Source organism: Equus asinus, chromosome 22 (assembly GCF_041296235.1).
Source record: "Equus asinus isolate D_3611 breed Donkey chromosome 22, EquAss-T2T_v2, whole genome shotgun sequence".
In the NCBI taxonomy this organism is placed as follows: Eukaryota; Metazoa; Chordata; class Mammalia; order Perissodactyla; family Equidae; genus Equus; species Equus asinus.
The window spans coordinates 29,284,056-29,311,918 of NC_091811.1; the positions used below are offsets into that span (position 1 = coordinate 29,284,056).

General features: G+C 33.8%; 2 protein-coding genes across 3 annotated transcripts in view; one reads left to right on the forward strand and one right to left on the reverse strand.

The window, feature by feature from the left end:
• PIK3C2G (phosphatidylinositol-4-phosphate 3-kinase catalytic subunit type 2 gamma) overlaps positions 1 to 27,863 on the forward strand; it is a 514,208-nt gene that overhangs the window by 40,585 nt on the left and 445,760 nt on the right. The gene's annotated exons all lie outside the window — the stretch shown is intronic.
• On the reverse strand, positions 6,206 to 19,146 carry RERGL (RERG like). 2 transcript variants are annotated; one of them, XM_070494355.1, is made up of 6 exons: positions 18,960 to 19,146; positions 18,596 to 18,736; positions 17,838 to 17,894; positions 13,772 to 13,845; positions 12,687 to 12,835; positions 6,206 to 10,335 (listed from the first exon to the last, which is right to left on the reverse strand). In XM_070494355.1, the coding sequence occupies exons 1-6, from the start codon at positions 19,009 to 19,011 to the stop codon at positions 10,053 to 10,055; spliced, it is 756 nt and encodes a 251-aa protein (XP_070350456.1). In that variant the 5' UTR covers positions 19,012 to 19,146; the 3' UTR covers positions 6,206 to 10,052. The 2 variants fall into 2 exon arrangements, with proteins under 2 accessions (XP_070350456.1, XP_014686614.1); XM_014831128.3 differs by lacking the exon at positions 18,596 to 18,736 and having other exon boundaries at positions 6,209 to 10,335; positions 18,960 to 19,107.

Below are 27,863 nucleotides of genomic sequence, written 5' to 3' on the forward strand. Positions count from 1 at the left end.
CTATTCAATAAGTATGTTATGGGCTCCAAAAATGTGCCAGACACTGTGGAAGGCCCTGGGAAGATGGTCATGAGGGACAAGCACAAGTACTCCACTTTTGTGCAGCTTAATGTTATTTGGTTGTATTCATCACATAAATTTTACACATTCTTTCTACTGATTGTAATAAGTGCGTGTTCTTTCTGTTGTTTATGAAGTTACATTTATATTTATGAAAAAAAGGCAAACTGATTTCTAGATCGCTTGGAAGGGGACACAAGGGAGGTGTCCAGGATCATGGAAATGTTCTATATCATGATTTGATGGCAGCTACACAGGTGAATACATTTGTTAAAATTCATTCAACTGTGCACTTAAAATATGTGCATTTGATTGTATGTAAATTATCTTAATAAAAAATTCAAAAATATATATCCTTTTTGCTCCAAATTATAAATATAACACATGCTCTTGTAAAATATTGATTGGAGAGAGGAAATTCATCTTTAAAATAGGAAATAAATGTGATTAAGGTCTGGGATTTGATTTAGGTTGACAAATAAAGATCTATAAGATCTTAATAATAATGCTAAGCTGTGCAGAGAGTTTTATAATCCATATAAAAATTTTGACTATGCAAATCAGCTCAATAAACTCTTTCCCAATATTTGTAAATATGAAATAATCTTTAACTGTCCTTTAATTACAAAAGTAATTAATGTTCATTTACAGAAAATTTGGAAAGCACAGAGAGAAAATCATCCCAGGACTAATAATCATTTGGCGTCTTCCTTTGCAACCATTTGTCTAGATACATTTGTACATAAATGAAATCATACTTAACTATACTTTTGTATCTTGCTTTTATATTTATTATCAAAGCATAGACATCTCCCCATAAAATTAAAAACCAGTTGTAGAGATGATTTTAAATGTGTGTATATTTTTCAGTAGCAAATGTGTGGTGGAAAGAGCAGTTTAGAGCCAGCTATGTTTATCTGTGAATCCCAGCTCAGGCAATAACTGAACTTTGACCCAGATTAATCTTTTTATCTATGTTGAGGTGTGTAAATGATGTAACTAAGCTCTGTAAAATAGATAATATCTTCTTGCACAGTACTCTTCTATATTTACATAAAATATATTTAAACCATCTAGCTCTGCACTACATACCTAGTATTACTCGATAAGTGATGGAATGGTCCACATACCGTAATTATTTTAACCATATTGTTAGACAATAATATTGTTTAAATTTTTCTTTGCTATAATGAAATGTACTTGAAATAGTCTGTTTTTCTGATTCGCCATTGCCGATATTTCCAGAAATGTTGGTTTAGGGTCACTGATGATAAATAATATCACATATATAATTCTATGCATATAATTAGATTTGCAACAATTTCTTTTATATGATAGCCTTCTAATTCCTAAATTCTTAATTTTGATTATTTTTTATTTATTGGGATTGGAACTTTGATAATCTTTTAGTAACTCTAATTGAGTATATTTTTCAGAGCACTTGCACATCTGAAAATACCTTTCATCTTTATATCTCAACTAGAATTTATGTCTTTATTACTCGAGTTTTGCAAAAGTTTCCCTCAAAACTCTTCAGACTTTTCAGTTTTCTTAACCAAATTTTCTGCCATATAGTTGCAAAGAAATTTAAACCATGCTGATTTTTTTCCATTTTACCTGTTTTATCTTTCTGGGATACCGAAATACATGTTGTGGGGTTTTTTTCCTGAAACACACTGAATCATATTTGAGATGTAGAATTCTATCTTCTTGCACTCCCAAGATAGCGACTGTTGCTTCTACTGTGAATTTCTGAGTTCATATGCCAGGAATATGTGCTATTATTATTTTAGGTTAGGTTCTAATCTTCATACCTATAATATTTATTTATATTATGATACGCTATTTTGTATATTCATTTCTTTGTCTTCCTTCATGTTGTTAAAAATCTTGTCATTTTACATCAGTACCATTTAGCTGATTTTCTGTAATGCCAATTCAACTCTTTATTGCCTAAAATATAGATTTTAAAGTCTGTTCTAGACTTCCTATTTTATTTTTCATTTAGAAATTATTTTCAGATATATACTTTTCCTTTCAGATTAATATTGCTACGTTCTTGTCTTGAAGAATATTTTCAAAAATCCATTATTATTAATGTGTCTGTGTGATGGAGGAGATTATCTGTTTGTTCTTGTGCTGCTTGGCCCCTATAAAAGGAAAGATGTTCTGTGGTCTGGTTTGTCGACACATGGTGCACTTACTGTATCCTTATCTTCATCACCTTCTCAATCACTATTGTTGGAAGGGATAGTGTAGCTCTCTCAAATCTCATAGTAGCAGTCTGGTTGTTGTGCCCATTTCAGCATACTTTCTTATCCATAATCAGAATTGATTTAGCTTGACTGTGCTTTATTGAGGTGGGAAGGGGTTCCCAAACTCACCATCCTTTCATTACAGGGAAGAAAAGATATGTCATGAATAACACAACACAAATTATTTTTTGGTTTTTGTTTTAACAAATGCTATACATGACTAATTCTAAACCACAGCTCTTTGAGCTCCTGCCCCAATATTTCTGACAACTAAATCTCCACTTCATCTGTGTTTGCCTTTACCCATGAATACTAGACAGGCTGAGAAACAGTTTGCCACTACCATTTTTCTTATTCCTGTAGCTGTGAAGGTTTAAAGAAAGATAGGAGATGTTGGTAATGGGTTCTGAGTGATAAGAGACAGATGTGGCTATTTCAGAAAATCATTCCCATGGAGAAGAAGGACAGATGGCCAGTTTTCTGGTTGTGTAAAGCTTGTGGGCAAGCTAAGACTTAAGCAAAGGGTAATATATTATAGCTACCTGTCACCAGGCAAACTGCATTTTTAGTCCAAAAGGTAGCACAAACATAAGCCATGATTTTACCTCTCATTTCAATTCTCAATTCAGTTAGTGAAATGCTGAATTTCTGTTGTATGAAATTTCAGTGCTATTCTAGACTGTCGTTATTCAAATTAAAAAATAGAATTTTAATAGAAAATTATGAAATAGCAGGTTCAGTCCTCCTACCCTCATGACTAAAAAATGTATGCCAATATGTCTGTTATATTTAAGTTCTTTAATAGATAATATTTACTGGTGGCTGTGCAAAGGTAAAATAAAATCATTGAAGCTATATTGTCTTATATTTTCCTTATAGAAGGAATTCATTTCACTTGAAGCTATTTAATAAAAGAGCATCATTAATCAAAGTTTTCTGCTTATTTTTCACTATTTTTCATCAACAATGTTTTGTGAGTGTCCTCTACCAGATGATTGCCACAGCAGTAGGTGTTACTTAAAGAAAAAAAGTAGTATAAGCATTTGCTGCTCTATTCCTGAATTTTGAGAATATTGAATATCACAAAGTAGTATATTTATTTTAAAAAGTGAAAAATGTAGTAGGAGAAAATATGTTTTCCAAAATATCATTTTCTCATTTTGTATAGTTTCTCAGTGACATATTATTGACTGTTACAGAATAAGAGCCCCCAAAGTGTTGAAAAGGACCTTGAAGTATTTGGTAATGCCTGTCCCAGTCTCCACATACACAGTTGCCAGAGAAGGGGATCAATGGTCATCTTGCTCCATTTCACTACCCAATAATCCTCACTTTCAGGACTGTTTTTTTTTTCAACTAATCCAAATTTCACAAGTCACAATTGAAATTCATTTTACATAGTCTGTAGTGGATGTGACTTCTGTCTTGAAATTTATATTTTCTATTTAGGATACTTTTTCTTTTTGGTACAAAATTCTTCATTTGTCAATCTTTCTTTTAGGTTTAATTTTCTATTATTTTATATATATCCACTAATTCTTCTCCAAATTCTGATTTTTGCTAAGAATAGGCACATTATCTCATAGTATCTCAGTTATATTCCTCTTTCCTCTGAACTGTTCACCCAATCTCATTTTTGTCTCATGCCCACTTATTTTAACTATAATGCTAAATTACTGAGCGACTACTCACTTTTTGTAACTCCAAATCAATCGTTATAACACTTGTACATATCCAGTCATTCCTCATTTTATAATTGCTCCATTTTCTTTCTCTTCCAAAAGGATCCATCCTGGAATCTGTCTTTCTCCAATTTTATGATTTTGAATGTGACTTTTGTCATGTTAATTCACCTTTCTTCTATTATTTTGCTATTCCCATTCTTTCTCTGTTTTTAATTCACTTGATATTTTGTATTCCTTCTGACAGGATGGGTTATTCTCAGGTTAAAGAGATATGTATATATATATTTTAGATATATATATAAAGGTATATAATATATATTCATATATTACTAATAGCAAGCCAGCCCTGGTGCTCTAGTGGTTAAGATTCCGCGCTCTCACTACCATAGTGTGAGTTCCCTTCTGCGTCAGGGAACCACATTACCGTCTGTTGATTGTCATACTGTGATGTCTGCATGTTTCTATGATGCTGAAAGCTCTGCCACAGGTATTTCAAATACCAGCAGGGTTACCCACGGTGAACAGGTTTCAGTGGATCTTCCAGACTAACACAGACTAGGAAGAATGACCCAGTCACCCATTTCCAAGAAAATTGGCCATCAAAACCCTATAAATAGCAGTGGAGCATTGTCTGATATAGCGCCAGAAGATGAGAGAATGGCGCAAAAAGACCGGGCAGGGTTCCACTCTGCTGTACACATGGTCATTAGGAGTTGGAATTAACTTGAGGCCGTTAACAACAAATTACTAGTAGTATATCTATATATAAAAACACATAAACACGTATAGATGTGTGTTAGTCATAGTCTACAAATACATTTAGCTTCAAAATGTTGTTATTAAAAACCAGCAAATGGTAAAAATATTCAAATTTCATAACATTTAAACTATTTTTGAGCAAGTTTTGCTTAAAACCTCTCCTATTGTGGAGAATAACAATGTAAGTAAAATATAGACGTCTTTTGCTTAAGGCCTCAAAATCTTCTGATTCATCTTTAGTCCTATGAAATAGTCTAAAACCTACAGCAGTAACTCATGGTCATACTTTCATGTAATGGCAAGTAACTCCATCTCTAACTCTCCTTCAATTTTCTGTTTTTTCTTAATTCTTTATGCCTTAATTGTTCCAAGATTACTGAAATTTTGGTCAAATTCCACATTGCAACTGATACTTTATAATCTGCTCATTTCCTCCTTAGAGGAGATTCTAGTCCCATTATTAAAAATAAGCTTGTTTTATCTCTATCCAAAAGACAGAAAAATAACCCGTTTGGTGGTTTACATGTTTGAAAATCATCGTGAACTTCTTCTTTGCTTTGAAATAATATATTGTCACTATAGAGTCTATTTCCAATTTATAGTGTGTCTTTTCTTCAGGAATTTAAAATACTTCAAATAATCCGGGCTTTGCCTGATTCTCCTAGAATTCTACAGTATGACTGATAACTGCCTTTAGAATCCCTAATAGCTAAATTACAATTATTATGCAAAGTCCTACAATAGACAGTTATATGGATTGTTAAATGACTTTGCCTTTTTTGCAAACTATAATCATTTTCCTTTATTAGCTGAAGGATTTCATAATTTAAGGAAGATGAGAAACCTATAAGTCACGCTTTCAAATAAGGAACATGGATATTGCAAACATTAAATTCCCCCATAAAAATGTTAAGGCATCATTAAACTAGGTTCAGATTAATACAATTCAGTCAACTCTAGATAGATATCTCCCATAATAAGCTGAAACAATACCTAGTGATCTAAGATGTAAAATATTTTACTACAGCCAATTTATAAACCTATAAAACATACAGGTATCATTCAACCTTTTTATTAATAGTGCATGCCTTGTATTAAATCAAAACCATTTTAAAGGCCCCTCCCCTTTGGCATCCCCTTCCTCAGTATCGCCCCTCATTATGTGTTATCTCATTGAAGCTCATCTGAAGTGAATGACAGCATCTTTTTTACTAGAAGCAGCATAGGCAATTCCCAGCCTAGTGATACAGCTTAACTATCTCTGAGATTTATAGACACACTTGCTATCTTCAACCTACAACATTCTATGGCCTAATGTTGATGTATTTGTCTCTCTCTAAGTAGATGCAGTTTTCTCACTTTGGAAAACTGCAGTTTATTGTTTTTTAGATTTTTGAAATTTGCTTTACACGTGAATTATATTCACAAGAAAATTGATGTTGGGACAACTTCATGTTCTGCACTATTTTGAAGCTGGTTGGAAGAATCCTTTTTTCACTGTTTTTCCCCACTAAGAAAGCCAAACATTTCATGTTGGCTGAATTGCTGAGAATTTTAATACATTATCTGTTCTGGTTATCTACTGCCATGTAACAACTCTAAAACATAATGGTTTAACAACTGTAAAACAAAACCTATATTTATTACGCTCACAAATATGCAATTATGGCAAGATTTTGTGGGAATAACTCATCTCTGCTCCACCTGGCATTAGCTGGGGTCATCCAAGTTTAGAGGCTGGAATTACCTGAAGATTTTGCTCATGTATTTGGTGGCTGTGTGGTCACTAACCCCATGTGGTATCCCCAGCCTGGTGCCTTCAGGCAGCCAGATTCATACTTGTTGACTCATGGCTCCCAAAACAGAGTCCCAGGGAAGAAGAGATGGGAGCTCCAGCTCCTTTTCCAACCTGGTCTCATAAGTCCTACCCTTTACTTCCACCTCATTCTGTTTGCTAAATGAGAGTCAACAAGGATGATCCAGAATCAAGGGGCAGGGAATTAGACTCAAGTTTTTGATGGGAGAAGTGTCAAAAATGTGTGAACATGTTTTAAAACCATCACATCATAAAAGGGGAAATTATCCATGACTATCAAATATCACTCTGAAAAATAATCAACTCTTATTTCTAAAGTTGCTTCACAGAAACTACTTTTAAAATGTAAGTTCTTTTTTATGTGAAGTAGTGTTTTTTTCCAGCTTTAATGAGGTATAATTGACAAATAAAATTGTAATATATTTAGTGTACAACATGACGATTTGATATACATGTACATTGTAAAATGATTACCACAACCAAGTTAATTAACACATCTATCACCTCACACAATTATCTTTTTTATTTTTTTGGTGAGAACACGTGTTCTTATTACTATTCCATAGACTGCTTATAACAATATATGTCATCTCAGGTCATATTGCTAAAAAAAAAGTATAATAAATAAAATTTTAAAATATATAGAAATATAAGTATTATTCTTAACAGAAATTTTGAACAGCTCGATATGTTGTTTTCAAATCAAAATCATCCCAAAAGAATTTTTCTTTAACTGAGAAAGTAATTTTAAAGAATGAAGACCAAATCTCTAAAAGTGAGATCATCCAAGAGAATAATAAGAACAAAATAAAACAATAAAAAAATTAAAGTATAATGGTTAAACTGATATATATTTATGCATATACATATATATATAGTCCATATTGAGACTATGAAAGATTAATAAAATCCCTATAAATAGTTGGCCAAAAAAAGTGTATCACTGAATTTGCTAGGTAACATTACACAATAAAAGTTTATTTCTCATTTACATAGCAATCTAATCTTAATGTTCCTAGCTGATAGGAAGCTCTCCTCACTTAAGCTTGATGTATTACTGCCAGCCGAAGGAGGACTATGCCTCATTACACAGTGGTTACCATGAAGTTCGTTAGTGGAAGATAATTATCCCATTTTCCAGAGCTTCAAGAAGTACACTTTGCTGTCTATATGTTAGGTAACGTGGCACATGGTACACATTTCTAGGCAGTGATCAATGCTTTTGCCAATTGGCCAGAGGTCTGTAAGAGGTAAGACTGGAAGATCAGTGACAAGAAGGACTGGAGAAAGAGTGTGTGAATGGATCTCTTAGAGAAGGCATAAAATATACAGATCTTTGTGTACCATGTTAATGCCCATCAGAGAGCATCCGCCAATGAGAACTCACTTTACAATCAGATGGACAAGATGACCTGTCCTGCAGATAACAACCTGCCTCTTTTCTTGGCCGCATTTTGCTTATGAAATGGATCCATGATGACAGTGGCCATGGTGGCAGGGATGGAAGCAATGCATGGGCCCACAATACGGACTTTGCCTCAATATCGTTGATTGAGCATGTCACTTTAAGTTTCCAATCAGCCAATATCAGAAGTGGAGCCTCTACCTCGGATATAGCATCATTTATTTGGAGGCTGAGTGGGTGGATAACAAGGAACAGAATAAATGCTGGCATCTAGATTCTGCTGTTCCAGGATTCTATTACTTGCACTGATATTGAGGAGTGCGGTTCACTGGCAATATCCCCACTGCCAACTCTGACCCTTAGAGCACAGTCACTATCAAGCTTCTCAAAGTTGCTTGTGCCCCCTTACCAGTGCACTCCTCGCTTCCTTAGTAAAGGAAGTTCATCTGAATTGTCCCATGGAACACAGTCAGATGGTGGATTCCTGGGTCCAACCTACCATATCAATTCTAACTCCTCTATCTTTATGTCTTCTGAACTATTTTATATACTACCACACAATGTTCTGTTATTTCCATTACCTCCACCCTAGTATAATCTGTTCAGACATCTAATGAACAGCAAGACTATATGGATGGGCTCTAGGTATCTCTTCTAAAATATGGAATCATGACTCATGGTGAGTAATGCCATGCCAAGGAATTCTCCCCTATGCAGTCTAATAGTCTGTGTCACCCGTCCCCAATTCCACTCTACCAACCTCTACTCAAGATCTTCCACCTTGGGCCCCAGGCTCTGGCTGATACAGGTTAACCAAGTGTGTGTAGCATCGCTTGTACTCCCGGTTTAACTTCTCTGAGACCTAACCTGAATTATCAGCAATTTGGCTCAAGTTAGGCCTAAGACTGTAATTTGAAATACAATGGTGGCAAGCTCAGCAAAGAACAACAGCAGTGGTACTGAAGTCCAGGAGGTAAACAGTTGATTTCTGAAGGAAACTGTACTCAAAGTAATCTGAGAAGGCCCCAAATGTCTGTATCTAATACAATATTTCTTTCAGGGCAATAAGACCTTCAAAGATATATATTTACCAATTGGTTTTTATATTTTTCTTTCCCTATGATGTATGAACTTATATATGAACTAAAAAAAGGCTAATCTTTTGATATAAAAAGGATCATAGCTATATAAGTTAACTTCTGCATGATAATGGCCCTTGTTAGCATAGCATAAAAGGAAAGGCAGATTTTTTTCATCATCAGACCAACTACAAGCTATGTACTCATGGACAAGGAATTTAACTTCTTAAGGCCTAAATTGTACATAAAATTTGTGTAACATCAAGTAAGTCGCTGGATTATTGTAAAGACATTTTAAAAATTAAATCCACGCATTTCTATTAAATAGATCATGTATTTTGATAAATTGATAAATTCAGTTTTATAATATATTAATTATATGAATATAACTATATGTTTCATTCAAAATAAATAAATAAAATAAAGGTAAGCTGAGACCTATGGAATGGTAGTTTAATGAAATTATAGCATCAGAGCTTATTTGACCAGGCAAACCATATAGTAATCCACCAAAAGTTACACTGAGTGTTATTTTGTGTAATAAAAGGTGAAGTGTGAAGCAGAGTGTACATGATACACATAATCAAAAGAGCAAACTATAGGGGTCAGCCCAGTGGTGCAGTGGTTAAGTGAGCACGTTCTGCTTCTCGGCCACCCCGGGTTCACCAGTTCGGATCCCGGGTGTGGACATGTCACCGCTTAGCATGCCATGCTGTGGTAGGCGTCCCACATATAAAATAGAGGAAGATGGGCACAGATGTTAGCTCAGGGCCAGGCTTCCTCAGCAAAAAGGGGAGGACTGGCAGTAGTTAGCTCAGGGCTAATCTTCCTCGAAGAAGAAAATAAAAGCAAACTATATATATAGAAAATATAGACGTGGTTCATGTTCAATTATTTTATATCTCAGAGAATTATTTTTTTAATTGCATAGAAAGGGAAAATTTAATTATCATATGAATGTTTGAAACTCTCTGATATATGGTCACATGTCTACTAAACAGACTTCCGTCTCTTTCCAAATACATTATTGATCAATTTGGCCACTGATTTAGATCCACTGGGTCTTCTCTTTTCTTTGAGTTTGCAGTTTGTCAGGATATCTTTGATAATTCTGATAAACATCATTTCTACCTCCAGAGACTGCTCTGCTGCAGACAGTTCACAGAATTGGCATCGGTTATCCAGTGCCAGTTTCTGCCCTTCTTCCCAGCCAACCTCTCGCACATGACAGAGATCTTGTTTGTTACCAACCAAAAGCACTGCTGATTCCACCATTCTGAAACACAGACAGACAATTCTTTAGCAACATTGTTTTAACAACTCTTTTTCTTATTAAGTACTTTTATATCAAAAATAACTATGGACCAGAAAAGAAAAAAATATTGTGCGTGTCTGTGCGTGATTTGTGGTTGTGTGTGTGTGTATGACACATATCCCAATTTACTTACAAAAATTATTTCAGATAGAATGTAGTATACGATTCAGAAGCAACAAGGCTCTTAAAGATTAGGCTTTGAAGTGATACAAACCTTTTCTTGAATTATGACTGTGTTTACTAATGAGGAATGATTGCTACTTTTCCAACTTTCAATTTCCTTATACATAAAAAATGACAAAAATAGTCCTCGTCACACAGAATTATCATAGAAATTAAATGAAATAATGGATATAAAAATGCCTAGAACAAAGGCAGGCAATGAAAGGTGCTTACTACGTATTATTTTAATTTCCATATCAATTGAAAGAGGACTAATGTGTCTTTACTAAATAGTTACTGTAATTGAACAATTTAGATATAGCTTACCTAGGGGAAAATACTCAATACTAACTGCTATTTGTTTTTGTTAACATCCATTATAACACACTCTAGAGAAAATTTTACAGTCTCAAGAACTTGTACAATTTTTATATTTATTTAAGAAATATGTTTCTTTGTTAAACAATGTCTTCTGTAAATATCAATATATTCTCCTTGGTTACGGTGAATCATACCTAAAAGAGAGTTTCATTTGAAGAATATAGTGAGACTATTAGTCCTTAAATGGCATGGAACTCTGCCAAGTTATCTATATTGGGAACAAATGGGTAAATGCAGTCTTCAGCTCTTTCTAAATGGATATTGCCCCCAGATTCCACTAAAAGTTGGTTTCATTCATGTGACAGCGTGAACTTTGAAGGAAAAAGCATTGTATGTGTTGGATTTTTGAGGGTATTAATAATATCTTCTTCTGAGAGTATTAATAATATCTTCTATATAGTTCAGAAAATTATTATAATGGAGTAATAGGGAGAGGTAAGTAAAATATTTTGAAGGATGAATCACAACTATCAGATGTAATTTTATAAAACAACGCCATACTTTGCTTTCCGAGTTTATCTGCAGATTGAGAACTGGAAAGACTGTAAAAATTATTATCGTACATAAAGAAGATTGCCAAAAATGTCAAATATGGTGGTTTTGTTTTTTACTTTTATATGTTTTTGAGTATTCTTGAATGATTCTTTTGATTTGGAGGAATATCAAAGGAATTTTATTTTTGTTCCTTACCTAAGTCATGGTGCTTAGATATAAGGCATTTAATGCTTGAAACAATGGAGCTCAAAGAGTCAGTAATTTTATAGGAAGTCAGAGTATGAAGGACTTAGTAAAATCGCATCTTTTCTCCTACCGTACTTCTACGTTTTACAATCAGAAAAATGAGGTATAGAGATTACGGGTTTTATCTAAGGTCAATCAGATATAAACAAGAATGTACATCAACTGACTCCAGGGAAATAGCCCTTTATCAATTATTATGTGATGGTTTCTTGATAGTGGGCATTTTTTTAAAAAATAGATATAAAAAGCACAAATACCAATTTACAATGATATCATTGTGCTTCTATGCTTCTCAGATTAGAATGTCATTTTAGACTCTAAGGGCAAATCTGGTTAGGAGCACAAAGAAACCCTTACATCAGTATGTTGAACAAAAATAAATATTTTAAATGAGAAAAGCTAAAATAATAAAAAATAAGGAAAAGGGGAAACTCATACGTTTAAATTTATATATACTAATGCAAGAATGGTTTAAGGCACAGTTATGTCTTTCCTCATAGTCACTTGTGTCAAGACAATTAACAATGGGGAATTGTTGATCAGCTCTTTATTTTAGGAGGTAAATGGAGAAAAATGTATTCTCATACTTCGAATTTTAATGGTTTGATTATGCAGCCTATTTCACTTTGATACATTAACACCCAGTTACTAGGAATTGGATGCCAAATGTAATAAATCTGGATTTATTTAGTATCCTTAACACTTTTGTGGGGATGAAAGGAAAGGTTGGAAAGCAGACTATCTTGTGCACAGAGGACCATTATTTTGCAAGTGAGTGTCCTGTTAACAATAGAAGCTGTCTTGTAACATAGCCATTTACTCAGGGCAAGTAACTGTTTATGTCAGCTAGGACATAAAGTATTCTCATCTTATTCCTTTTACTACACGTGTAACTCCTGTGGATTGGAAGGTGAATTGTTCAGGGCTGTTAAATTTTGTAATTGGAAGGCTGTATTAAACTCTTCTTAATGATGCTTACAGCTGTAGGATGATTTACTAAAAAGAAAGGAGAATGAAAAATATCTTACCGTTTACAATGACTAGTTTGTGGCTCCCGAATTCTGTAGATCAGTGCTTTTGCAAAAGCAAAGGAAGATCTGTCACTGATGTCATACACAATAACAAACCCATCTGCCCAATGCAGCTCACTTGTGAGGGAAAATTTTCCTCTCTGTGGCTGAAAATAAACCAAATACACCAAAAGTGGTGAAATTTGACACCTGTATTTTACACTTGAGACAGTTAAATAATGGAGACCCATTTTACCTGAAAGAGACTTTAAAAATAACGATATTTTCTAAAATGTAGTTTCCCTGTTTCTCTCTTTCTTATCACCTCGTTTCTTTAATTAAAAGTGACTAAATTTTAAAAATAAAGTATAATAAAGTTATATCTATCTCATTTTACAACTTTTCTCTAAGAAAATATCTCCACCTTTTCTGAAAATTTGATAAGCTATATTAATTGTCTCTTGAATTAATATCCACATAGGTGGTTTGTAAACAAATATTTTCTATCTATGTTAGTAAACAGAATATCTACTGATTTTTGGTACTAGATTTAAATCAGTAAAAAAAAACAATATTGATAAGGTTTAGTTAAAAAGATTTAAGGGATATTTTATGTACCTAAAAGAATATGTCCCAGGGGGTTGTTTTGAAATCTTGAACAGCAGGCCATTTCTTCTCTTATTTATATAATCATATTTTAAATTTTTGGATTGAAATGGACAAAGGGGTTTGTACTCTTTTCTTACTTATGCTTTATTGATAGTGGTTAGCAAAACTACAACGTACTGAAAATATAAAAACTGAATTGATAAGCCATTAAACTATTAACTTCTGGCAGCTAAACTGTGACCTGACAGAAATACACTATGAATGTAGCCTAATATTGCCATTTTAAAGATATCTGCAATGTGATGATTATTGCCGTAACTTTACAGAGAAGCTAGATAATGGAATTTATGGCTAAAAGTAATCTTTCTCTCGAAATTTTAATAATTAAAATTTAGAAGAAACTTCGGTTTTAAGACTGGCAAATTTATACTTCCCCTTTCCAATCTTCTTCAAAACATGATTGAAAAAATAAAAGAGTATTTTGTTTCACTTACTTGAGAACAAGGGTCATATATTTCTAGAGTAAGTTGCTTCCCGTCCAAACACAAATGCTTATTATAGATAGATTCTGCAAAACATGAGTATATTATTGTCAGTATGAAAATACTCCAGAATAAAAAGTGGACTCATACTTGGATCACAGTCTTGCAAATTTGACTGGTCATACTTTAGCGGAGTAGTAGAGTGGCTTTTCCTTATTGTTAGTGGTTAAAAATTATGGATTTGTTATATTTGCTCGTATGTATCTCTTACAAATTAACTTAACCACCATATTTATTCAATTGTATGCTTTTGTGCTATTATATTTATTTTCCATCCTATTACTATAGATGAATTATCTGTGTTTCTATTTAAGGCCCATTCATTCACTATGAAATAGTTACCATTCCCTCTGATCTACTGGAAGACATGGCTCCACCAATTCTGCCTCTTTCTTCTGCATCATAAATTTTTCCTTTTTACTATATCATTACTAACAGCTGAATTTCTCCTAACTCAATCCTTTGGATCCCACAGTGTCTTTCAACTATTGCCTTATTTCTCTGCTGGCCTTTCAGTAAGTATCTACACCCTCTGTGTCCAACTTCTCTCCTCGCACGCTCTTCCAATTATTCCAGTCAGGCTTTTACTCCAATTACCTAACTAAAACTGTTCAGATCAAGGTGATGGTTTTGGACTTTATGGTTGGTTCTTATCTTGATCTTACTCGCCCTAGCATGGCATTTATGTAGTTGATCACTCTTGCCTCCTTAAAAATGTTTTGTTCACATGGCTTTCAAAGCAAGACACTCTCCTGGTTTCTTCTTTATTCCTTCTTCCTCTGTATTAATCTTTTTTATTTGTCCCACCATATCTTCCCACACTTCAAATATGGATCCTGTTTAGGAATCTCGTCTCTATCTATACTCACTCTCATGCTAATCTCATCCAGTCAGAGTCTTTGTATAGAAGTTATTGCCGATGAACCTAATTTAAATCTATAGCCCAGATCTCTTCTCTGAACTCCAGGCATAAACAAGTACTGCTATTGGACATCTCTGTTTAGATACCCAATAGACATCTCAATCTTAAGACACTTAAAACTGAACCCCTGGTCTCCCTGTACAAAGTCCATCTTCCACAGTTTTCCATTTCTTTAAATGACATATCCATAACTCCATTTTATCAAGTTAAGAGCCTTGAGGTCACTGTTGATTGTTTTTTCTCTTATATCCCATATTTATTCTTTTAAAAACTTCTTTTTGTTCTACCTTCAAAGTATATTTTGGATTTGTCTGCTTCTCATTACCTCCATTGCTAACTCTGGTCCAAGCCATCATTATTTTTTGATTAGATTATTACAAAGTCCCCTAACTCATCTCTCTGCATTCATTCTTCCCCTAACTCCCTTCCTGTGCCTAGTCTATTCTCAACACAGGAGCAAAAGTGAACCTCGTAGCCAGATCACAGCACTTGTCTGATAAAATTGTTCCAATGACTCCAACAGCTCTCTTAGATAAACCAAACCCTTTAAAATGCCTGAAAGTAGCCTTCATTATCTAGTCTCCCATTACTTCTATGACCTCAATAGATCTCTCTGGCTACTGTCTCTCAAATTCTCTCCACCGGAGCTACCCCATCCTCCATACCATTCCACAAATTTTTCAGAAAGTTCTTGCCTCAGAAATTTGATTTTTCTGCCTGGAATGTAATCCTTTAGACATCTTCATGGTTCAGTTTTCACCACCTTCATGCCTCTGTTCAAATGTCAGCATCTCAGCAAGGTCTAACCTGACTGCCTTACTTTAAATTACCACACACCATGTTAGTGCCACTCCCTCATGTTTTCCTTTTTGTCATAATATTTATCATCATATGACATAACTTATGCTTAATTTTTTTAATTGGCTGACCCTTGCTTCCAGATTGTAAATCTTATCAAGACTGGATCTTTATCTTTTATGTTCCCTGCTATAGCCTCTCTACCTAGAAGAGTACCTGGGATGTGGTAGGTGCTCAGTAGTATTTGTTGAGTGGAGGACTTCATTTCTGTAACCGTCCCTCCAGTGTTTTAATAAAAGGCCTGCTTCTCTCCAAAACAGCATACTGACACAAAATCATGAGCCATTCTGGCAAATTCTCTGTAACCCACAGTAAGAAGATGCAGCAGACATTTGGGGAGCTAACTTCAGGGGGTTAGGGATGAATTTTAAAATTCATTTAGGTTACATTTAGAAAAATTGTTGTAGTTTCATTAAACTTTAAAATATGTTTTCAGACAGTTCATTCTAAACTTCGTAGGTTTACTACTGACCGTGAACCATAAAATTCCCTTCTAGACATTTAAAAACATCCACTCTCAAAACTCAAAAACTGTCAGCAAGGGTCACGGACTCTTAACTTTTTAGAATTTTATTATTTTCCCTTCTAGCCTTCATTTATAAGAGGAGTCATTTTTTCGCTAGTTTGTCCTCATATGGTGGTGACATTTGCTAATTTGGTTGTCTTTGGAAAATATCTCTGCGTCTTATATTTTTAACAGAGATGTAACAGCAAGAAATGTGTATACTTCATTTGTTTATATAACTATATCTTATCAAAGATCAAGGTGATTTGTTGTTGCTGTTACTGTTGTTGTTTTTGGGTGTTGTTTCATTTACGTTTTGTTTTGTAGTTCTGGAACATTTTCTCATGCCTGACTCCTAGCTTGTGTTGACCTTTTTGACTGAGGTTGTTGACCTGAGAAACGAAACAAGAATTTTTCTTTCTATATATTTTTCTTTCTATAATCAGTTTTCAAGCACTTGCCCTACAATGTTCTCAATGTCATATGGACTGAGATGCTATTGGACACAAGTAGTAAACAACACAATGCAACACTTTGAAGCTATTTTCTAAAACACTCTAATAATGCTACCTCATGAATGATTTTTGTTGTTTATTTCTCATGGAAAAATGCTTGCAATCATAACTTTCTCTTACTCTAAGTATTATTGAACCCCTAAATCATTGTCCTTTCTCCCAATTCTCAGATGTCTTATAAATCAGTTGCTCTTGTTTAAAAATAAAAAACAGGGGGCCTGCCTGATAGTGCAGCGGTTAAGTGCGCACGTTCCACTTCGGCGGCCTGAGGTTTACTGGTTCAGATCCTGGGTGCAGACATGGCACCGCTTGGCAAGCCATGCTGTGACAGGAGTCCCACATATAAAGTGCAGGAAGATGGGCATGGATGATAGCTCAGGCCAGTCTTCCTCACCAAAAAGAGGAGGATTGGTGGCAGATATTAGCTCAGGGCTAATCTTCCTCAAAAATAAAATAAAATAAAATAAAAATAAAAAACAGAAACCATTCCCCCCCATGCAATCAGGTAAGATATTAGTACCATTATATTGATTAACTGCTAAGCCAAAAAATATACTCAAAACTCTGGCAAAATTCCCCACTTTTTATTAATTCCCCACTGTGGTATTTCCCATATGTCATGCTAATTCTGATCAAAATAACACAAATTTTTTAATAGAGTTAGTGAAATTATCCTAAGATTATACCAAGCTGCCCTGGCATCTGTTTTAGAATTTCTCTGAAACTTACATAAGCAATCTAAATAATTATGATATGATCTTTAATCAAGGCATAATTTTCCTGTTATTTTCACATGGTTTTACAATTAAAATAAGCTTTATTTTGTACCTACTTGCTCTTTTATAATCAGTCTTATCTTTGTACAGATGTTTATTTAATTTCAAAATTGTTTCATAGTTTACAAAACTATTCATACTCACATACTCTACAATATTTGATGGAGGAGGAATTCTAGTTGTAATGTTTTTCTAATTCTAAACTGAAATCAACTGACTTTCTAAGCTATCTCACTTAGCATCAAATTGGGTGAATTTTATTATTAAAGAACATTTAATTCAAGTTTCTATTCTTGTATTTTCAACCAGAATCTGTGAATAAATAAGTTGCTTAAAAGTACAAAAAATGGAAGGCACTATCAAAATGCTTCTCTGATCTTAATCGCGGTTTAATTACTATGCTAAAATTTTAAGGTGAAAAAAATCTAAAGTAGTGACTTACCGAAATTAGAAGCATATTCTCCAATGAATCGCTTGGTAAGAAACCTTACTATGAGGGCTGCAAAACAAACAAGCTGGATTTAGAGTATTTTCTGTTGAGGATACAGATTATTTATTTATGTATAAGATTTTTATCTTTCAGCACAAAAATTACAAAACGTTAATGAAGACTTTAAAGCTTTACTAAATTCTGGTCTAAAGATTTCCACTGTACAAGCATGAAGACCAGGAAATTAGATGGAAAATGATCTTAGACCACTGCCCACTCAAATCACTATGTAATTAATTCATTAATGCAAACACATGGGACAACTCACTTTTTGTAACAGAAACAGATTTCTCCTTAAATCTGAGATACAAGAACTATAACCTCTCTTTATTTTTTTTATCAAATTAGATCTGACTCCAAAGTTCTACATGCTAACAGTAAGAACGACAATATTGAGCATTTGCAGATGTTTAAGGATACGGGGACTTCAAAATCTAGGAAATAGAGAAGGGACCTCTAGCGTCAGTTTATCTTATTGCAGCTTCTGGGTCTGGCCAGTTCTTAGGGTTCATTAGGCTTCAGTGGCTCCAGTGATGGCATCCTTACCACCATCATAATGTGACCAAAAACAAAATAAAATAAAACAAAAATGGCTTCCACAGTCAGGACACCTGTTGCTCAGTTCCCAGGCATCTCCAAAGCCATTCCCCTCCAAAGTCATTTCACCTCAATAATGCTGCATTTAAAAAACAATCCACAGATCTCCATACATCTCTCTTCACCCTTAGTCTCCAGGCAGAAGAATCCTTCCATGGTCATTGTTTGGCCACTGGTGGATGTGGGGGCAGTTGTGTTGGAGTGAGAAGTAGGTGGGACAGTGATGGAGGGATTTCCTGTTATTTCTATGAATTCTAAACATCAGTAGAACAAGATACAAATTAATATTTTAAATAGTTGTCTTGATTTATCTGTCTATAAATTCTATAAATATAGTTAATTGCATTACTTGCTATGAAAATGAAAAATAGTATATAGTTAATGTATATAGTTATGTTTTATATATGACATATATACGTCAATATATCTCACTCTTCTTGTACTCTGCTCCATGCCGTAGAAAACATCACCACTCACCAGATTTGCCTGTTCCTTCACCACCCAAGACAGCAAGTTTCACATCGTTCATCTTGCTTTACTTATCCTCCTTGTTCAGTCCTGTCTTCTGGAACTGTGCTGACTTGAGTGAGGCGTATGTTTTCTTAAATCCTTTTTATTAATGCTGCTCTCATTTCTCTAAGGCCAACTCCGCCCCATACTCCTTCTATCCAATAACAACTTTAAAAATGTTTTCCTAGAGGAGTTTTGAACATATTCCATTAAAAAAGAAAAACATTGGAGTTAATATTTAGATGCTAATGCCTATTAAGCCAACAGTTATGAATTTGTACCAGAAGCTTAGCTCCCAACCCTCTAATTTTGTGTGCTTGGAATCTATCTTCTCCTAGGATCTAGAAAAATGTTCTGTCTTCATTAAGAAAGTTTTTAGAGGATAAGTAAACATTCCTGCAAATCTACTATGATTGGATCAGTCTTGCTTTTTCTGTTAATACCCAAACCTATTGTCTTCTTAGGCTTCTTCTGTAAAGGACGAGGGGGAGTAAGTTAACTCAGTCATGAAAAAAGAAATGAGAGGAGGAAGAGGATGGCTGCCTCGTATGGTTAGTTTAGGGTTGACAGCAATGCACGTGAATATACAGGCCGTGATTTTTTGTCATATGAGACTCTTAAGGAGAAATGTGTGCACTACAGAGTTTGACCTTTCAAATATCTTCCTTAATAAGTAAGTTCTCCCTCTCTCTCCTTTTTTTAAATTTTATGCGAATTTTTAAAAAATTATGCCAATAAAATTTGTGGAAAAAGTAAAAGCAATCAACTGCACTTTGTTTAAAGAGACATAAACAGAAAACTGTCATGTTTCCTTCTGCGGTACTTTGTAATTAGGAAACAGAAATGAAAAAAAGAAAGAAAATTTGGAAAAGATATTCCAACATAATTCACTCCTGCTGTGAAATGAAGAGGTAAATTTAATGTGTACAGTGACAACTCTTTCATACTTCTTTTCCACAATATTCCCTACTACTCCAAGTCCCCATATTGCTTTCTTCCCTTCTCTCTCCCTATTTGGATATGTATAAATTTGAGAGTTGAGAAAAGAGCACAACAAAAATACAAGAATTTAATCTTTGAGTACTAAATTTTGAGTTTAATTTCCAGGCTGGATTGATCACCAGAATAATAACATGCTTTTTAAAAATGCATTCATTTAACAAACATTTTTTAATTGCCACTATATATTAAAGCTATGTTGTATTTATGAGGTTAATGATTTAACAGTGAATTTTCAGCCCTGATGGAGTCCACAGTCTAGTAAGAGAAAAATGGAAACAATTAGAATTACAGTAAATATGATCATTGCTAAAATAGGACTCTGACCAAGGGCTGGGGAAAGCAGATCAGAGTATAGAAAGATCTTCAAGAGTTAGTAAAGCTTAAAACATGAGCAGGGCCTCTAGCTAGAGGAAAGAAAAAGTGATTGAGGATTATGGAGATGTTTCTATTCCAAAAGAAGAAACAGACCCTGTGAAGAAAAAAGCCCAGAGAGAGTAGGACAGTTTGTGGGATCAACAAGGTAGCAGCTGAAACAACTTCAAGTTTTCCTTTTATTACAAATTATTGGGAAAAAAATAAGCTATGTTCTCTCTCTAATTCATGCAACTCTATTAAAAATAATAAGAAAGGTTTGTTTTTATCAAGAAAGTTTACCAACTGATTTATTACTCTATGGAGATGAATGCTTTTTCCCTATTTGGAGAAATTCTATTCTTATCTTCACCAGAAACTTCTGACTGATGGCTTCTGGAAGTTTCATATATCTACTGACAAGAAGAGAAAACAACTTCTATAACATGCACAGTACTGTAAACAACATATGAATGGTTGCTATGAAGACACCTACATTCTTTCACCATATCTCCTTCCTCCCTAACGCCGTTTGGATTCCAAAAGTTAATCTAGCAAGGAAACAGCCTGGTATTGGAACAGAGTGAGGTTATAAACCTAAACGGAGAGAATGCAATTACGTACACTCTTCTAAGAAATAAAAGTGCCAATATGTATTTTTCAGCCACAGACAAAGGGTGCTAAAATATTAATATTCTGATAGAAACACATTATTATACTACCTAGAAATTTCTCACTTCTCCCTAAAAAATCATCTATTGACAATCAAAACAATATCATTTTTATTACTTCATTTCTTTATTGAATGAGCAAAAAATTATTGAGTGTCTACTATGACACTATTGGCATTATTGGCACTATTCTCAGTGCTAGAAACATATCAATGAACAAAGTACTCAAGGAGCTTACATTCTGGTCATGAGAGACAGAGATTAAACATTGAAAAAGAAGCACCAAATTATATATTAGGTAATCATGAATGCTATGATTTTTTCTATTTAGTTTTGTTTCTCTAAGTTAGGTTAACCAGCTCTTCTCAGCTAATCTCATTTCCCTGTAGTTTCTGTTAAAAAAGCTGCATAATTTATCCACCAAAAACTTCAGATTCAGACAGGTGGAGAGATTCAACCAAATCAGCAAGGAAAAAGAATATCTTTATTCCCTAATACTGTTCCAGAGCCTTGAAAAGATGGATTACTTCCCAAGTCATTCTCTGTGTCCTTCATCATCCAAACCAGACATAAATGGCGTACATTGACACACACACAACAAAGAAACGCATAGGCCAATGTCGTTTATGAAAACAGATCCCAGTTGCTAATTACATAAGCAAATCAAATCCAGAAATGTATTTAAAGAGCAAGCATTACAAGCCAGTAGAATTTATTCTAAGAATGTCAAATAGGTTGAACAAGAGGAGACTCTGTGGATGATTTAATACATTACCAAGATCAAGGAGAAAAACTATGTGAACAACATACTCCCAAAATTTTCCTGAAATTTAACAACTATTTTTTTAAAAAATTTTCTAATCTAAAAATAAGAGATTTCTTAATTGTATTATATTTATATAATCAAAAATTTATTTAACAAAAAGGGTTATATTTTTAAAAGTCCAAATATAAAAAAAAAAAAAACAGCAAATACCTGTAGAATTATTACACTTAATCTTCTTAAAAAAGGAGGTTGACTTTTACTTTTAAGCATAGAATTGGTGGTCCTGCCCAATACAATGAGGGGAAGAAAGAACATACATGGGAAGGAAGAGACAAAATGGTTACTATCTACAAATGATACTTTTCCTAAGGTATATTATCTACATTATTAGTATAGATAAGGCCATTTAGTAAGATGGCCAGATCAAAGTAAACATACCAAAAGCAAAAATTCCAAATGATAATAGTAACAGCTAATACAAGTTTGTCATATTAAAAGACAATTTAAAAAATATTTTTCATATATATCACATTTAATCTTCTGAGAAACTCCACTACATAGGCACCATTATTAACTTCCAACATAATAGAAGTACAGTCCTTTTCACAAAGAAAGGAAAAAAGGAATGCAAGGAAAAATAAAACTAAAAAGGAATGCAAAATATTTATATGACTAATTCTCTAATTCTTTAAAGATGGATTATAAAAGAATATTTGGACATATGGGCAAACATGAATGTTTTAATTATTCTCAATGTTACAATTATTACCAAATTAATCTAAAGGTAAAATGTAATGACAATTAAAATCCCGACAAAAAAGGGTTATTGAATGTGGACAGCCTGTTTTGGAAAACAAAATATTCAAGAAGAATTGAGAAAGTTTTAGGTAAAATAGTGAGAAGATAAAATATCTCATGGATTATGCTAAAAATAATCAAATACTATTTTATTAGAACTGGATTGGTAGGCTCATTAATAAAATAGATTAAGTTTAGAAATTGAGTATGTAGAAATGTATTTTATTATGAATATAAAGTTTTAAATATGTGCTATCCTTAAATTGTGTTGGTACTATTAGAAAAAGTACATAGAAAAATGTTATGCTTGTACCTCATATCATGCAGAAGAATAAATTATGAATACTAAAAATCTTAACATGAAAATTAAACTAGAAAAGGGTCAAGTTGACATATATATGAGAATTTTCCAAACAATCTTGGGGAGGGGAAAGTCTTCCTAAGCAAAAAGCAAATGCAAAGGCATATAGAAAAATATTTACAGAAAAGAACAATCCAATGACTTTCCACGATCGAACTTTAAGTGTTGGTTATGTTAGTCCCATGGGATTATTTACCAAGGTGTGTATGTTTGTGGATTTATTCATAACAAAATAAATATCTATGTACAAATGGATCATTTTTAATCAGAATTGAGGTATTTGTTCCGCCTACAATTATAATCTAACTTACTAAAGGAATCAGAGCTCTAACAGAAAACAAATCTTTTTAACCTGGAATTATTTCTGTATATTTCTATGTGATAATATAGAAATTTATCATGGAAGAGTAGTGTGTGGGGTTTTTTTGTTTGAAGAAGAAGATGGTATTCTCCTAATCTCACAAAACACATGTTTTCAAGCAGCTAACAAGTTTAAACTACCTTGAGAGTGTTCGGGTACTTGCATGTTGTGTTGGCATTAGGTAAGAGATCTAAAAAGAAAATTTAAGAGAAAAAAAGAACATTTGATTTCTGAACTCTCTTTTCTGTTCTCAAAGCACTTTATGCAATGTATCATGGCATTAATAGCACAGATTGCATTCTCAGTCAGATAGTAAAAGCAATTTCTCTGCAATTACCAATCCTACAAAATGTCTTCCAAAGAAATTATTCAAACCTGGACATTTACCTAACCCCATGATGAAGATATTACAATAGTGGCTACTACAAGAAAACTTCTATTAGTCCACAATCCAACATTTTTTTTGGCTACAATATATGTATCATAGAACTAATAACTGCTTAGTTCATCAATTTATATTCTAACAGTTCACTCATTACATACATCAGGTTCCCTAAATAGACTTATTTTTTAGATATGTGATTACTTTTGATGGATTGATTATTTGTATAAACATGTACATGGAACAGATTTGCTACATAACACAAGTACTTCCCACATTATTTGGTCTAGGAAGACTATTTTTAGAGTCTACATCTATCTGTGATTACAGTTTGGGGCTTATAGCTTCTTGGAAGTCTTAAAATTTAATAAATCGTATCTGAATAGTGAACACTAACATACTCTACCAACTGCAACTAATATGAGTTTTTCTTTCCTTTCCTTTCCTTATTTTTTTCTTTTCTCTCCTCTCTTCTTTTCTTTTTCCTCTCCTTCCTTCCTCTCCACCCACCCCTCCCCCACTCCCTGCCCTGCTTGTGTATATATGTCTCTCCTGTTTTCATTCCTTCTTCCTGGATGTTGTTGGGAGCTTTTAGGTGATTTTCTTTATCAGCAGCGTTCTGAAATTTCACAATGTTGTTTCTTAGTGTGCATCGTGGTTTTCAATCCCTATGCTGGTGCTTACTTGGCCCCCTAAATCTCAAAATTCTTTTTTCTCAATTCTAGGAAATTTTATATTATTCCTTTAACAATTTATTCAACTCTATTTTGTGTACTCTTCCTGTCTGAAACTCACATTAGTTGGACTTTGAACCTACAAGATTGATTCTCAACAGCTCTGACATTTTCTCTCCTATTGACCTGTTCTATGTCTTTAACTTCCCCTTTATGGGTTATTTCCTGTATATATCCTGTATATACATATATATATATAATCCTGTGTGTGTATATATATATATAACAAATAAGCATGACATAATTTTTATTGCTTTTTTATTTTCTGTTTTGTATTGAAATAATGTATACATTAATTTCAATTTGGAGGAAAATAGTTTTATCCCTTCTGCAGTAGAATTGGCAACTGCAGATAATCCTCATCATAATTAACTTCACCTCTGTGAACCAGTATTGTTCTATGTTACAATATAATACATATGATTTATGTGTATGTATAAGTTGCAACTGAACAAGGTAAAGATGTTTATATCATTCCCAAGCAATTCAAAAACTCAGTTGACATCATTAATAGAGTTGACCTACAACAGTTATGCCTTCATAATTCTAAATGAATTTTAGAACAAGCTTTGAAAGACAATCTTTCATTTGAGTGTCATATTCCAAAGAAATGTTTTATTCAATATGTAATGTTAGTAATTAACTAAATTACATGGGCCAACTTTTTTTTTGGCAAAAGAAAAATGATGAATACCTCACCAATTTTCAAAGGATTTCATAGTTTGTGTGAGACTAAATAATTGAATGGCTTTGCTAATTTTTCTCAGAGTGTATGCCTATAATTGCAATTATCTTTTCAAGGTCGTGATTCAGTATTTATTTTACTCTTTTAAATTATTCTTGAGATGTTTATTGTTTCAAAGGTTTTAGTTTCCCACTACATTCATAATAGCTAATAGTAATTACTACTCAGCTGTTCACTTTTTTCTTCTCTAAAAATTTATGTCAGTCTTTCTGTAGACACTAGTGATTTTCTTTGAAGCAATTTTAGTTTTTCTCAAAAGTTAGTAAGTAGGCTAAAGTTTTAGTTAGGTCTTTCTTAATCACTTGAAGTTGGTCAGTAGAACAAAAGTGACTATGGTCTTCAAAAACGGTCTTCCCTCCTTTTGGTGGTCTAATCTAGAAGAGGCGCACTTCACTTCTGTTCACATAAACCTGAATCATAAATGGAAACATCAGCTCTTTGGCTCTTCCTGGGTCTCAAATGTGCTAGACTTTGGGCTAGAAATTACACCATCAGTTCTCCTGGTTCCCAGGCCTTCAGGCTTGGACCGGAACTCAACTCTTGGCTCTCCAGAATCTCCAACTTGCTGACTGCAGATCTTAGGATTTCTCAGCCTCCATAATCACATGAGTCAATTCCATTTATATTGGCTCTGCTTCTCTGGAGAACTCTGATTAATACAATTTCTGAGAATAAATTTTATTTTCTCTAATAGAATATTTCAAAATGTAATTTGCTCTTGTTTACACAAAGAGGAGATATTGAAGCCAAGTTGGCAAAAACCTACAGTCTTTCCACGATAGCACACTGCCACCCACTACAGATCTCTCTTTTCCCTGATCACTTGTTCTTACAACAAACAGATTTTTCCCACTTTGATAGTTTTTGAAAATTCTGATCACCTGTGCTTTAGCTTCAATGATGTTATTCTAACAGGTTTACGATACTTGTCTATATTTGGCTTTTTTTTCTTATCCCATCTCCTTGGCTATTTTTTCACAAGTTGAGCCCATTAGGGCACTCTCTCTTTGTATTCATAAATATAATACCATGGTATCCCTCTATCTTCTTTCTCCATTGGAGTAATTCTAATTGAATTTTCTTTTCAGTTTTGCTTTATACCAAGCATTTTCTTCTATGGTTTTTACCACTCTAAGATTCTGCCATGACTTTCTTATATTTCTGCAATTCTATATCACAAAGAGAGCTACGTCCTGCATTAGGTTGCTATTGCTGCATAAGTTAGCACAAACTTAATGACTTAAAAAACACATATTTATTATCTCAAAGTTTTTATAGGTCAGAAGTCCAGGAAGCACCATTCAACTGGATTTTCTGATTCAGGGTCTCACCAGGCTGCGCCCCAGGTGTCAGCTAGGGTGGTAATCTTTCTCTGAAGCCATACCTGTGAAAGTCATTGCCGCTCTCATTGTGGCTGTAGGACTCTGGTCGCTGTTCTTTTTTTTTTGCTGGTTGTCAGCCCAGGGCCTCTCTCAGTTCTTATAGACCCCCTGCAGTTCTTTACTGCATGACCTTGTCCATATGTCCTTGCACAACATGGCAGTTTACTTCTGCAAAGCCAAGCCAGCTATGGAGAACTGTTTCTCTAGTGAATGTGGGCAATACAAAGATGATAGATAGATAGATAGATAGATAGATAGATAGATAGATAGATAGGTAGATAGATGGATAGATAGATAGATTGATCTTGTGTGTGTATCATCTATATTTACCTTGTAACATAATTATAGGACTGGTATTCCGTCACTTTTGCCATATTCTAGTGGTTAGAAGCAAGTCAGAGTTCCTTCCTGCACTCAAGGGGAAAGGATTATAAAAGAGTGTGACTCACTGAGGATCTCCTTTGGGTGCATCTTTCACATGCCCTCACTTTGTATGATACTTCTTCTGAACAAAGTATATCTTTATTTTGTTTCATTTACAAATGCAAGTGTTACTGGTAGTGATAAGGTCACATTTCACATTAATAGATAAGCACGTATGGACATAACTGTTGTTTAACGTAGTATTCTGAGTCAGCATGCCCCATATAATCTCAGTGGCCAGTAATGTTTTGGAATTTGAATCCTAAGAAAGCGAATTAATAAGCTAGAATTTGAAAAGCAAAGTACATTTATTTGCATTATTTCATTAGATAATGCTAGAAAGCAAGCCATACTGGCTATGAGGTGATCCAGACAGTGAGATAAGTATGTGCTATCTTTCCTGTTCTTTCCTACTTGGTAAGTCGTCTATTTTGAAAATAGAAGAGCACAGCTGACTTCATTTCAAAAGTCTAAGAAATGCACATTGAGTGTCTAATGTGTGCCAGACACCATGCTAGGGCATTGAGAGTAAAGAAGGAAAATGAATAAAATCACTCCTCTTCTGCCCTTAAGTTTTCATTTTAGTAAGGAAGATTTAATATTTATATATCAAATATAAGCTGAAGTAAGTACAGGGTGCCATGAGTGCACAGATAAGAGAAACCTAGCTAAACTCCAAAGGAATGTGCAATGGGCTGAATAATAGCCCTCAAAGATATCAGGCCCTAGTTAATCTCTGGAATCTGTAAATGTTAAATTATATAGAAAAAGGATATTTGCAGATGTGACTAAATTAGAATCTTGAGATAGGGAGATTATCCTAGATTTTAGGGGTAAGCAATAAATGAATTCACAAGTATCCTTGTAAGAAGGAGGCAGACAAATATTTGACACC